Raw genomic sequence first — 14,603 nt, 5'->3', positions numbered from 1 at the left:
CCAGTCTCTCTCCTTCACTTCACAACTCCCTGTCTATCCTACTAGAAATCTGTAGTCACATTTCACCTTTTCCATACAGTACCTTCATCCGTTTGAGAAGCACCTGCCACTTTTTTGGGTGCTAAAGAATAATAATAATAATGATGATAGCTACTCTCTGCAGTGCAACTTCTTATAAGGACCCTTCAGCTCTATCTTCATTCTCTCAGGCAATGCCACAGAAGACTCCCTCAGATGGCTTCCCGCTAACTCTGCATGTCCCATTTGAACAGACTAACGACCAGTTTCAGCAAGTCCAGATTAAAAATCCTGGAATGCGAGACAGGAAAAGGATTTCTAAATTATTCTTTTCACAAGCTAGCACTGAGTCAGAAAGGTCTGTTTACCAAGGGCCGTCTCCAGCAGAAAAAAGTATCTGCTGAGGATTGGTATGCAAATAACTTAAGCAACGGAGTGTTTAGAAACTAGAGTAAATATAACAAGAACTGGGGACAGGCCTGCACTGAATGAGGGGGAAAAGCAGTGATATGCTTGTTAGTGAAAATGAAGACAGCAGTTCCTGTCTGCAGCCATATTTTCTATTCTTACAGAGAAGAAACTCTGAAAGCAACCAATATTATTATAGATAATAAAACACACCAGCTGACTATGTACAAGCTTTTAAATTGTGCGCACATGCAGGTGTGGGAAAGACAACAATCCACTCAGAAGCCTGGTTACTCAAAGGCACTGTGATCTTGTCCTGTTTATAGAAGATATTTTGACATGGAGAAGATGGGGGGAAAATCTCTCCCTCTGTTCATGGGACTACACAGCTGGTCCCCTTCCAAGAGGTCAATACCTCCCTGACACACACTATCTGTCGACAGAGTGGTGGGGTCAGAGACAATCTTCCCATCCACGAAATATGGTGGCTTCCTGAAGCATGTGACTGTGTATGTTATGGGGAATGCACTGGAGTGTGGAAACTCTCCTTCCCTGCTTGGTGCCTTCATCCCCACTACCTTGAAGACCAGCACATTCCCTGAAGCATAATGCCCTGAGCTTGTCTGTGTGCTGAGGAGACTCCCCTCCCACATACAAGAAGGCTAGTTATTTCCAGAAGCATATTATCATGGTCCTGTCTGAGTAGGGAGGGACTAAAGTAGGATCTGACATTTTGGGGAGTCCTGGGAACTGGCAGACCACATGGAATTCTCTGCTCTCTCCTAACGTACACACATCAGACCCCAGTCTCAAGGGCCGAGTCTGACTTCCTGTAAAGAGCTTGCAGCAGACGTTCCTATATTCCTTTTCCTGATTAAAAACAAGTAACATGTTCTTTCTCGGTGCTTACACTTCAAACCAGCACAAGTGATCTTTAACTCTGGCAACTCTTGATCCAGCAAGAGAAAGATCCCAGATGTCAGCAGACTCTCAGCCTGACAGCTAGCTGCAACAGTTCTGAGTAATCAGCTCTTCCTTTGAGAGCAAGCGTCTTCAGTGAAAACATTAACACCAGCTACTCTTCAAGGGCAGGTCAGTACAACAGAGACATTCACTTTCAGGGGAAACGTCCATTTCCACCCCACTTCCCCAGGAGGGTGCTGTCTCTTACTTGCCTGATGAAGTTAGAGTGAAATAGCAAGAAAATGGTAATGAGGCAAATGTGACATTCTACACTTGAGAGAGGAGTGGCTGGAGGAGGATAATGTCCTAGGTTTCCTCCCTTCACAAGAAATGACATCATTCTCTCATTCATGAGTGCAAGCAACTCCATACACCTCTTCCCTAAATCGACAGCAACTCGTATTGCGCCCTGTGACAGTGGTTCAGGAGACGTCTCACTTACAAAACAGGATGCATTTCCAACTGCACCACAGCCAGCAGCTTACTTCTGCACACCCATTCCAGACCTATGCAATTTTTGCGTCTGCATCTGCCCAGAAAAGCATCATTCACTTTCAAAGCCAGAGAGCCTGAAGTACACTTACTCCAAAGAATCTGAACGCCTGGGGGTCCGCTGTCCGCAAGCAGGTGCTGTCTTTGTGCTGGACTGGGCATCGACACCCAATTCAGTCTTAAAGTTGAAGACCCACAGTCAATCCTTTTCTAAACTAGAAGGTCCTGACCATGTCTCCTCCAGCTCAGAACAAACAAGATTGATTCTTTGACATAAAATTAATGGGATTATTCCTCGTTGCAGCCACACTCTTGGAGCTCTGTTGTACTCTCCACAAGCTGATTAGCTGTCTGCTTAAGGAGGAGCTGGGACAGATTTGCTTCTGCTGGCAGTGAAGCCGGGAGGCAGGCGCTGAGTGGAATAATATGCTGTTTCCTGTCTGTGCCAGAGCTCAGAGGTTCGTCCCAACAGAGAGGGGTGGAGAGGGTTTTATGGAGGCGTCCAGGAGTTCAAGCTCCACCTCTTCAACAAAGCAGACTTTGACAGCAGAGAAGGGATCAAGAATAGGGCGACTGGCAGCCCGGCTGTGTCTGTGCATCAGCTCCAAACAGCAGCTTTCAGGGCAGTATCAATATAGGGAGACCAAACCACACACTGCCTGCTACAGCTGACATCTGGGAACTTTCTCCTGCACAATCTCTAAGCTCTGAGTAAACTGAGATGATGAATTCATGTTGAAATCTGCAAAAAGGTCAATAGAAGCAGAAGTTGGGTGAAAGTCCAGACATTCCCCAGAGAAGAATGTCTGCTAGAAACAAGTAGAAAACCAGTTCCAGAGCTGCTGACTGGAAGCATCACAGGATTTGTAGCTGGAAAGATCCAACTGCCCTTCTAGTCCATCCCCTGTTATGGCAGGTACATTTTAATCCTCAGGAAATACAGAACAGATATTTTTATTTCAGCCTGGGCTGTCCTTTAAAAATCATGGGTTATCTGCTCCCATCACAACACAGCTGAATCTGGGATCAAAGTGCTTCCAAATAGGCATTCTTACTCCTATCTCCAAACTTGGGAGAAGTACATTAAAGCAATCTAAATAAGTTGAGTACATAATCAAAATCACAAGTACAGGTTGAACCTATCTAGTCCGGCACTCTCATGACCTGACTGGTGGAAAATCAGAGAATTTGCCAAACCATGGGAGGTCTAGCAGCATTACCAACACTTCCACTGCTTACTGAGCTCTTAGAAGACATGTAAGGGTAAATCAGAGCTAAACAACAGCACAAAATACTGACAGCCAAGATTGGGGGCTGTAAATAAACTTGATGGGACTGCAGGAAACTTGGCTACAGGACATCTGGCTAACTAAAACCATGCCAGACCACAGATGTTGCCAGACCACAGTGTGCTGGACTATAGAGGTTTAACCTGTAAGCCTTTCCTTGCTCTAAATCTTTGTATTTCTCCCTTGTAGCTACCTCTATTCAGCAAAGAAATCAGCTGTCAGATATTACCAATCTCTTACAAAAAGACTTATCAGTACACCTTTATGTTACAATTTTATTCCTTTATTTATGCAACAGATGACCCTTTTGGCGCTGCACTGCTGCTTAGCACTGAGATCCTACCTGCATCGTGTTTCTAAGTATCATCCTTGCCTCAGCTAATCCCAAGCCATTCACACAAGCCATTCTCTGTTCTTGCTGCCTCTCCCCAAATGTATTGCCTTAACATTCTCAGCATTTAAAAACACCTTCCCTTCTTCTGCCCATTTCCCTGATTTACAGGCATTACCTTTTCTTTGCGCTAAAACCAAATCAAGCCACTCTCCTGACAAAGTGGAACTAAGGTATGTTGTGCTAGTTATCTTATGGTTTGTCATTTAGTTCGCAGTGACCCAGGATGTAAATCTACACCAGACGAGCCTGCCACAGACTAATTGTTCTTGTGAATCCTGCTGCAGTGCATTAACAGTGCATTAATTCATGTTGCTCTAGATCTAAGTAAACTGTAAGATCAAAGCAAACATGTAAGTAGGGTCCACACAGACAGTCTGTGGCAAGCTAGCGTGGGGTAGTTTCACATCCCAGTTTGCTGTAAATTAAATGTTGGGGTAGACAAAGCCCCTAGCCTTCAGGCACTCATCCTGGCTGCCTGATCTCTCTTGATCCTGAGGCATCTCTTCACATTAGGTATTTATAAGCTCCTTCCACTTTCTTTCTTGCTTCCTTTGCTTCTTGTTTTGTCTCCTTTCTTACCAGTGTTCTGTTCCTTCTTTCCTCACTTTTCCTCCTACTCCAATCTCTCATAAAATCTCCTCCCTGCCTGCCATCTCCTTCATTAGCACCCAGGCATCCTCCTATCAAAATATTGTTCAAGCAGCTCTCACACAGCGGATCCACTTTTTAGTCCTCAAACTATACTGTTCTTTGTAAGACAGGAGGACAGAGTAGGGTAATGAGCTCTGGCCAGCTTGGAGACCAGATATAAAGAAACAGATTGTCCTGCCAAAATCCAGGAAGATGGCAAACTTTTTAGTATTAAAGAGTAGGTGGTATGGTCAGTGGATTTAGGAGCAGAGGCAATTCTAACTGGGAGATGGAGCCAGCTCCTGAACTTAAGCCAACTTTTAGTCTGAACTTGAAGCATGGTATTTGCCCATTAAGTAGATAGCTGTATGAACACTGGAGCATCTTTTCTCAGAGAAGGGCTAGGTTTTGCCATATCAGAAATCAAACTTTCTATTAAACAAACTGAGAGCAGTGAAGACAAACAAACTCTGAAATGCAAAGGACAACTGCCATTGTTAGATAGCACTAGATGATGGCTATCACAGATTTAAACCAACACTTATTACTAGCCATCTCTGCTTTGAAAAACTGGGAAAAAGTTCTTTCCTTTCACACACTTTTAAAATGGATCAAAAGATCTGCATCTGGGAGGGGAAGCAAGCTGGGAAGCTGCAGAAGGGAAATCAGAAAGCTGGAGAAAATTGTAGGGCTCTGAGGAATCCTAAGCAATGACTGCAGTCATGTGGCAGACCAAACGGTACAAAAACTACCCAACCTTTTGATTAGCAGAGTAGTTTTTATAGCTCAGGGTGGACCACAGTCAAACCCACAGTATGAACCTCGATAGATGGAAAAGACAGAAAATCACAGAGGCCACATTATTCTCCCACCTGAGCAGCCATGATACATGAGCCAGAGAGACTGAGCACCATTTGCTGTTTCCTGAGAACAAAGCTAATTCTCCTCAGTCCCTAGGAAAGGCAGGGGAGAAGCGTGACCTGGCAGAGATTCCTCTTTCATGGCTGTGCTCAGCTGCAGGAAGTTGCGTAAGCTACACGACAATTCTCCTGCCTCCCCCAATACATTCATTGCCCCGACAGAGGAGAGCGATTCCCAATTACCACAACCAGTGCAGTAACACTGACACCACTTCTACAGCATCTGATGGAAGTGGGTCTTTGCCCACAAAAGCTTATGCTCTAATAAATCTGTTAGTCTATAAGGTGCCACAGGACTCCTCGTCACTTCTACAATGTTTGCATGACCTGAGCTCTATTGTAAATAATCCTCAGAGTTTTTACCTGTAAAAATTATGATTTATAGATGGAGAAGCTGGGGCAGGCATTGGTTCTTCTCATGGCCACAGGGAGAATACATATCAGTAATGGGATTAGAACTCATGGGTTCCTGATTCTTTGTCCTATGAACAAATCACTAGACCCCAGAGAGTAGCATGAGTACTCACTCTCAGACTCAGCAAGGCTGTCTCAGCCTCTGAGTACCAGACTGGAAGACGCCTACTGTGAGAAAATGCTGGAATTTAACCAGATTCTAGGGTTTATGCCACAGCCACTTTGCTCAGATCCAGCTGATCAAAGGGCTACAACTGGGGATGAGGCTAATACCTATTGCCAGGATCCTGACATACACAGACATAGGCAGAACTAGCCCCAGATCTGCAACCTTACCTTAACTACCTCTTCTCTTCCTCCACTTCCACTATATACATCAGTATACAGCTCTTTGTAAATCCTGTAAGAGCCCTTTTAGTTCCTCCTCTCCCTAACTACAATTTGTAATTGGCTAGGACACATATATAGACCTCTGCATTCATTTAATCTGACCTCCTGCAACGTACACAACACAGATGTTCACCCGTAATTCCTGCTGCAGAGGGAATTACGCTGTCCTGCTAAATAAATGCTCAGTATTAGAAAGGGTTAATAAACCTTAATTTAACAAAAATGTTAAATCTATGCCTTTAAAGAAACAATCAGCCAAAATATTTCATGTATGGATGAGGATGACTTACAATTGCTGTGGGGAACATACATTTGTATTTCTTGACTTTTCTGCACAAAACCCTAGCCATATTGTTGCACTCATCATACATTTGCATTAAACAGGAACATTCAGTTTTGTGTATCATACCGTAGAAACCACTGAAACCCTCAGCAGGTAATAATGGAATCTCTCTGCCACAAACCAACCATGTAACCACCTCCCAGCTGCCCTTTCAACAGTGGCTGAACAGCAATGTTAACTTCCCTAGTGAAGGGACCAGGACTGGAGGCGAGAGGTTTCCAAGCCGGGCAGAATATTCAAATTCAGAAAGTGAGGAGAAGGGGAAGGAATGGAGAAAGCATGGAAGTAGTCTGATAAATCCTACCGTGAAGCTGTTGTTGACATTCTTAGTGCTGGATTCTGCCACACTGGCATCTGTCAGATCAACCTCATCGAAAATTATCGACTGGGGGGAAAAAAAAAATCAGAACAGTGAATTAGGCATGTAAGAAACATCCTTAATGGGATTCCTATATAGATTTCATCCCATGCCCGCCAGATGGGATTTGTGCTGAATGGGAGTGGGAGGGACAGTATGCAACAGGACTCACCAGAACAGTTCCGTGAATGCCCCCGGCCCCCTTTTCAGTAAATGCTCAGGGATCGGAGGCATAGCTACATTTTGAACTGTAAATTCAGTTCTTATAAAAGGAGCAAGATTAACAGTCTTTCAGAGCAGCCATGCTCAGTCAAGATATTGACAAATTTAGTGTCAAGATGGTTGAGGTTATATCTTTTATTGGACCAACGTCTGTCGCAGAGACCCAAGTTTTCGAGCTGACACAGAGCTTTTCTTCGGGTCACTGGTATGGCATATTCTAGGCTTCCCAGGTCTTCCCTTTATCCACATTTTCTCTTTCCTACTTCAGTTCCTACTGGGTTTGAGCTCAGTCCCAACTATGGGGGATGGAGATGAATGTCTGATGCATAGCATCACTGCCTGATCCCCAGGAACCCACTGTATTTTAAACATAAAGGAACAAGGTGTCAAGCTGTACTCTGAGTAAATGAAGCCTTTTGTGGTGACAAAGCCTATGGACAGACACCTCGAGGGCCACTGTCTCTCCTGGATCGAGGACTCACTGTTCACAAAACTCCTCCATCATCCCAGCGGCCCTTTCCTCAGGCTCAGATGCACATTCCGCGCCTCACCTTTGCAGTTTTTGCATAGTACAGCGTTCGTCCTCGCAGTTTGAAATATCGCCTCTTCCAGCGCTGGAATGAGCTGGTCTGTTTCATTAGCATCCCCTCTTTTATGACAGTCTAGAAGCCAAGAAAATATGGGATGAAATTTGATGTACGTAGAACTTTTTAACACTTTCTCACACACATCACAAAAGGACCGCTCAGATTTATAGCAATATTCTTAGCACCCTCTACTGGAAACACTTAACAAATTATCAACATTTTGTACCATGACAGAAAATGTAGCAGACTTGAGAAGCATTCCAGCCCTCACACGGTGATGATGTGATTTCACAAGGACACAGATTTCATGTCTGTTCAAGTGATCTTCTCCAAGTGTAACTGTGATGCACAATGTGTAACAGTCACACTTGATAAGGCCACACTCTAGCCATGTCCAATTGGAACTCTATGATCTCAGAGTGACCATGAACACACACACACACACACTGGGTAATACCAGACCTGTCCATTCCTGCCATGTGAGGCCATGAGCATTTAACTAGCACAGGAGGTAATCTGCCAGCATACAAGGGTGAAGAGAGAAGCAAGAGTAAGGCAGGAAAAGTCTCCGGCTTCAGCATTTGGCACTTTTCAGATATTCTTGGCACTGCCTCAGTGCTCTCTGGCTGGCTGCCATTTCCCAGGGCTGAAGTGCCAAAACTGTCTACGCACATTGCTCTGGGTTTTTTAAATTGCTCCATAACTAGAATGACACACATGCATAGCCACACTCTATACACTCATTCACATACTATGCATATGAAGCTACACAGATATATTTAGTCCACATTCATTTCATCTTACATCAACAAATACATCTGTTACTCCAGTGGAAGGCAGACTGTGGATAGCAAGAGCTAAATTAGAATAACGTCCAGGTTCTATCTTTAAAATAGAAAAAAGGGGGAAAAATCATCATTAAGATTTCAACTTTCTCTGACTGGCTGTGCATATATGCTGCCAGTGCTTCAGCTCAGCAATAGCCAGTGGAAAACATAGCCTCCAGTAGCCCAAATCGGTCAATGACAGAGTCCTATTGCATAACACCCAATTAAGAGACAAAGACCAAAGGTTTAGGTAATTCCTGTATGACAGGTTATTCTCTAACTTCAGGCTAGGAAAAAGACACACATTTGGATCTCGATGAAACATCGCCTCGAAAGAGAGTCAGGTCAACGGTCAGAGTGTCAATTAAGACAAACCTTACCCTCATTGCATAGTCAGTAACAAGCTACTACACAGCTTAGGGATGTACTAGTGTAGTCAATTAACTGATAAGCAAAAGCTCGTAAGTTAATGCTATAGACAACACACATTCCCCGCCCCCACCAGTAAATTTTTTTGCAGTCTGGGCAGCAGTCTGGCTCAGTCCTGGCTCACACTGGGTCTGAGACCTACCCCTGCTGCAGCTCTGCATTTAAAGTGTACTAGGAGCCAGGCGGGCAGGTAACCTGGTTCTGTTCTGGCTCGTACCAGGAGTTCAGATCCTCCCCCAGACAGGGGCTGTTGCCACCCTGCCTTGCTGCCTCTGTATCAGAGGCAGCAGCACGGAGAGACAGGGGGCTCCCCAGGCATGGGGCACAACGGCTGCCAGCCCAACTCCAGGGACTATAGAATAGTTTAGTAACTGGTAAGAATTCATGAGGTTAATCAATTATTCAATTAACCGATATTTAACATCCCTAACACAGCTGTGAAATCCCTCCAAGAGCTGGGGGAAAATACACTTGAATTGTTCCGAAGTGTAACAGAGGTGCTTTTGAATGTGCTTAATCTGCTGTGTAATGTGGGCCCTTGATTTCTGAAAGAGCTGCAGATTTTAATATGTTCTGCAAACTGGTCTGTGTCAAACTCAAAAATACATTCCCCCAAAAAGCCCTTGAAGAGAGATGCCGAATACCAGAAACATCAGTAAGACCCAGTGACACCCTCCATCACACTGGCCAAAGCTAACCACAAACGAGAGAGCGATAATCTGCCAGGTGGCAGTAGGGAATATAAGACTGCAGCAGTTTAAACGATTAGCTAACAAGCATCAGTTAATCAGTTCCCGTGATGGTTATACTCTTTGCTGGCATGTGGTAGCTCCCGGCTGCAGACCTTGTCCCCAGGGAGCCGGCTGCTGCCTTGCACTATAGGCTTTGATAGAGAGCCTGCAGCACAGGGTGGAAGCTGGCTCCCTGGAAGTAGGGCTGGCTGCTGGCTCTGCTCCTGGGGAGCCGGCTGCACTGCGGGTTCTGCAGTATAATCCTTATGCTGTACAATCCTCAGAGCGTTAACCACTAGGATTTGTACGGGTTACATGGTTACTTTTTTAACCATTTTTTACATCCCTAAGTGGCAGCACGCTGCTCTTAATACTCAGTGAAAACTTAGTGGGACAGGAGTCCTTATGTCCAGTCCAGCCACTATGGTCCCAGGACTGGCCGAGTGCCGCTGCTCCTCATCAGCTCAGTACGCTGCAGAGAAGTTCAGAAACAAGACTGCAGGGCTGGCCCAGAGGCGGTGCTAAGCTAAAATGGGGAGAATAGCACAGCCCTGCCTCACAGGGGCATTGTGAGGCTAAATACATTAAACAGGGTAGGTTGCTCAGATCCTGGGGGCCCTATAAATACCTGAGATGGGCAGACAAGGGGGAAGCATCTGACAGACTTTGATAAAAGTCCTTGCAGTCCTTCTTGCTTCGAAGTATGGAGGGTGGGTCATAGGGAGGTGACAGGATGATGCAAACATGGAAAGATGATGGGAGGGGAAAGATTGTTGGGATTCTGACAGGAACAAGGAAGCAAGAAATAACTGCTTCCATTCCTTAGGTAGGGGATGGGGCCATGTGGAGAAAAAACAAAACAAAAACACACACACACACACAAAAAATGCCAAGAGATACTCAACAATATCAGGCTCCAAATTTGGTGTCTGGGAGAGAATGAGACAAAGCATCTAAAAGGAACCATGGAAACAAATCCCATAGATTCCAGTGTCAGAACTCAAGCAGGAGGCCTGCTTAACGGATGCCAATAGATAGCCGAATGCAGCAAGAGGGCCATTTCAAGGTCCTCTTCCTGCACTCCTTGTTCTAAGACATCTGCTTTGGGAGAAGCCAGAACCCGACCCTTTCCAGGCTTAGCTAGCAGCTTCTGGGCTGGCTTGAACCCTTCCCCAGCCCGCAATCAAAGCACAAGCTTGTTTGTAACAGAACATCATCTCTGCTTTTTCTCATAATCCCCGTTTTGTTCCACTCACTCCTTCTACCTTTTGTACTGCTGCTCACATCCCGTTCCCAACCTGATCAGGATACTCCCACACCTTCACAGGTGTCACTCACCTCTGCAAGAGACGTGAACTCCTCCATCTCCTCCTTTAAATCAAGCTCTTTTTTAAAAAAGAAAAAACACTCTACAGAGTGGTCACCTCACCCCTCCTTAAGAAGCAGTTTATGTCACTCTAGCTTCTAACTACAGAAAACCTCAGCGCTACGTAACTCAGACATGAAAGGCCAGTGAGAACCCCACACAATTCTTGCACACATACGGTGCGGGAGAGAATGAGCCTCTGGTTTAGCGCTGCCCATCTCTGCATGAGAGCTGCTGTTCTATTTATAGGCAAACAGACAGCTCAGTGAAAAGTTTGGTGGGTTTGGGCGGAAAGGGCTGGCGATAAGATCAAGATGACTTTATAAAACTTTTCAGACTGCTGCTTTTTTGTACTGTTTTCATTTTACAGGCCCTCTCCCCTGAGAGTGGAATGCCCGTAAATAAAGTTTGCTGGACAGAGGGCCACACCCTGTCAGCAAGAGGACGTTTAATGAAGTTGAACTAACACCTGGTCTACACTACAGAGTTAGGTCAAAATCAGGCTTATGTTGACCTAATTGTATCAGTGTCTACCCTACAGCCTTGCTCCCACCGATGTCAGAACCCTACTACACTCCCATAATGTCATTTCCATACGAGGCTAAGGTTTATGCTAGGTGTAGATAGGGTGATGCGGTGTCTGTGCAGACGCTACATTCCTGCTGTTGGCTCTCATTCCCGTCAGTTGCACAACTCAGGGCTGGAGCTGACAAGAAAGGCTGGCAGGCTCTCCATTCTGGACCCTGCATCCGATTCACAGCTTGAGCTGTCAGCCTGGGGAGAATGCGGGGCTCCAGCTAGAACCCAGCTGCCCCCTTCTGGGCTCCTTGCTCTGATCCAGACTCCTGGCTTCCTTCTCTGAGCCAAGCTGCCACTCAGGCTCCCTGCTCCTGGAGTCTGTGTGGCTGCCAGGCTACTGGTGAGGAACAGAGAGCTAACCATGCACCTGGTAGGGAGCTCCATGGGGCACCAAGAGTCCTGGACATACCTAGGCTCCCATCAAGGAGCTCCATGTGGAGCTGTCAGCCCACACTGCCTGTTAAGTCAGTGGAAGTGCTCCTGGTGAGGATGCACACCACCGACAATATGGTTGAAAAGAAAAACTGCAATAATTACTGCAGTGGCTCTAAACTGATATAAAATATAGGCTGGCTTAAGTCTGTAGTGTAGACAGGCCATAAGAAGTTGGGGCAATTATTTCTTTTTTATTTCTTGTTTATTTCCACAAACACACCAGAACCTTTTATAACTTGTTATCCAAGGATCTACATTGACCAGACTATTGGCTATGTAGTCTGTAACTGTTGTACATTGTGGGGGATCCTATGGTGACCCGCTGATGTGCTGAAGCAAATGCAATTTTATTACTTGTATCCTCTGAAGAATAGCTACATGGGTCATAAGATTATTTGGGTTCTGTTTTCCTCCAGCTGTAAGATCTGGCTCTCTGACATCTTGTGGCAGGATTCCACAGGCTGCTTATAAAGTGTGAAGGGCAGAATATTCCCTTATATTTGCTGTTAATTTTATCAAGTAAGTCCTGGTTATCTTATTTACAGGCAATGTAAAAATGTTCCTGCAACAGAATGACAATTTGAAATAATGATATGCATAGCAGATATCCTCACATACCATGTAATAGGATGTGATTAGACAGCTAAAATACCCCACAGCCAAATAAGTACTACCAACACTTGGACTCTCCTGCATATTCCATGTGGTTGTTTTTAGAATGTAAGAGCTTTGGAACATGGGCTGTCTTTATTTTTATGTATTGTACAACTTTAATCATGCTAAACAAGTATGTAAATAATAAATAATAACACTAATAAAAAGATGATGAGAACTGAAGTCCCATGAAGAAGCATTCTTTGATCTCTTGGCAATACTAGGGAAATTCACTAAAAAGTTCTCACCAGTTCAGTTTTAGCAACAGGGACGGTATTTTTTCATAGAATTCCTAGCATACACATGGTCTATAAAGAGAGCGCTTCCCTTGCTTGAACTGTGTTTCCAGGAAGCTTGACTTCTTTACAACTGAAAATAAGAGTCATGGTTCAGCTAATCATTAAGACAATGACTATACACTGCATGCGTCAGATACTTTATCTTGAAAATGCTGTCAGTTTATTACTATCGGGCTACTTCTGCCAGTTTCCCTCTCCAACGGTTTTATTGCTGTTGTCACTAGGACTGGATTGTACCTAGGTAAGAGTTTTGAAGAAGCGTTAACATGAGATGGCTGAGCTGATAAATATGAAATCTATCATTAAAATCAGATGATATATCACAGAACTAAAGCCTACCCCTTGTTGTACCGGTCTTAAGATGGTCATAGCAATCACTGACAAGTGAGCCTTAACTATTTGGTAAATTAAACAATCAATCAAAGATACTGATTTGGACACACAAACACAACCACCTACACAGAAATTTAGTGCAGTGCAACAGGCTCGGTCTGCCATGGCTTGACGGTTCTGCTCAGTGTTTTGTGATCTCTACTGTCCTGCAGGCATGCACCCCACCCCTTACAAAGCTCTGGGAAGTATCTGACAGCTGAGTGAGCTGTTCCTTTGGGACACAAAGAGAAAATCATTGCAATGTTCCTGTTCTGCCCTGGTGTTCGTAGTACAGGGCAGACAGACTGCTGCTGTGGGAAAGGGGGACAGATTGCTGTGCTGCTTTGACATTTCTTAGCATGAAGCAGCTGAAGATAATGTAGCAGAACTCGGAGGGAAACTCAAGCCAGGCAGGGATCAGCTCTGCCTTCCCACATCACTGCTCAATGAAGTTGCTTCCAATGTGGACATGATCTGTCAACAGAGGGAACAATTGTGAACACCCTCTGGCAATTTTTGTTTTGTTGACGTTTGGGGGTAGATATAAGTGTTGTCAACAAAACTTGGTAGTGTAGACACATCCAAAGAAAACAGACTGAGGGCATGTCTCCACTAAAAAGTTAAATGATGTCACCATACAGCCACCATAGTTGTAACTAAATGGCTTTGCATGTCCCTACCACGCTTCTCTTGTCAGAGGTGAGTGTCCTCACTAGCAGCCAGGCGGACTTGGCCACCGCCTAAGGCACCCACCGATGACGTCATGGAGTGCCTGTCAATGACATCAGTCTACTGATGGCCCTGCAGGTGGGGGTGCCGATCGCGCATTCCGCCTGGGGAGCCTGCTGCTGCAGCCGGCCTCAGACTGCTCCTGCTAGCAGCACTTGCACTGATGTAGAGAGCTGAGCACTGTGGATAGCTATCCCACTGTTCAAGTCATCAACATATGGCCCAGGGTGTTCTGGGCAGGATTTGCAATGCCTTATGGGGGAAAACAAGTGACGCAGAGGTGACTGGGAACACGGTTCAATGTGCAATGCTGCAGGTTTATCCATGCTACGCTTCACATCTCTTTTCAAAAGGCTCGCAAACCTGTGTGTCTGCCACCTACACGAGCATGGATCCTGAGCAGCTCTGTGCTAATGCAATGAGTGTTGCAAGCAGCTGATCCTGTAGTATTTGCAGAGCTTCCAGAGGAGCCGCAGGGAACATGGTGATTCCTTAGAGGTTAGCTTGCTTAGGACACAGAAACAATTCGAAGTGGTTGGCAAGCCTGGAGCAGATGCAGATGGTAGAACACTGATTCTGGGCTCAAGAAAAAAGAACTGACTGATGGGATCACAAGTAATGGGATGACGAGCAGTGGCTGCAGAACTTTTGAATACGCAAGGCCACATTCATAGATGTTTGTGGAAAGCTCACCTCAGTCCTCTGGTGCAGACACACCAAAACGAGAGCTGCACTGACAAGGGAGAAGCAAGTG

General features: G+C 45.2%; 1 protein-coding gene across 10 annotated transcripts in view; it reads right to left on the bottom strand.

Annotated features, from left to right (window-relative positions):
• The window catches only part of DGKD (diacylglycerol kinase delta), a 75,398-nt gene that overhangs the window by 48,404 nt on the left and 12,391 nt on the right, over positions 1-14,603 (bottom strand). For 6 of the 10 annotated variants that reach the window (XM_075937420.1, XM_075937417.1, XM_075937419.1 and 3 more), the window contains exons 2-3: positions 7,393-7,503; positions 6,566-6,646 (exon numbers count right to left, since the gene is read on the bottom strand). In XM_075937420.1, the coding sequence (XP_075793535.1) occupies positions 6,566-6,646; positions 7,393-7,503 (192 nt within the window). Of the gene's footprint in view, positions 1-1,973; positions 3,971-6,565; positions 6,647-7,392; positions 7,504-14,603 lie in introns of those variants that run through there. The other 4 variants (XM_075937425.1, XM_014577478.3, XM_075937424.1 and 1 more) reach the window with 4 other exon arrangements.

The sequence above is a fragment of the Pelodiscus sinensis genome, chromosome 10 (assembly GCF_049634645.1).
Source record: "Pelodiscus sinensis isolate JC-2024 chromosome 10, ASM4963464v1, whole genome shotgun sequence".
In the NCBI taxonomy this organism is placed as follows: Eukaryota; Metazoa; Chordata; order Testudines; family Trionychidae; genus Pelodiscus; species Pelodiscus sinensis.
The sequence above is the reverse complement of the archived record's forward strand: the minus strand, read 5'-3'. Positions and strand labels throughout refer to the sequence as shown.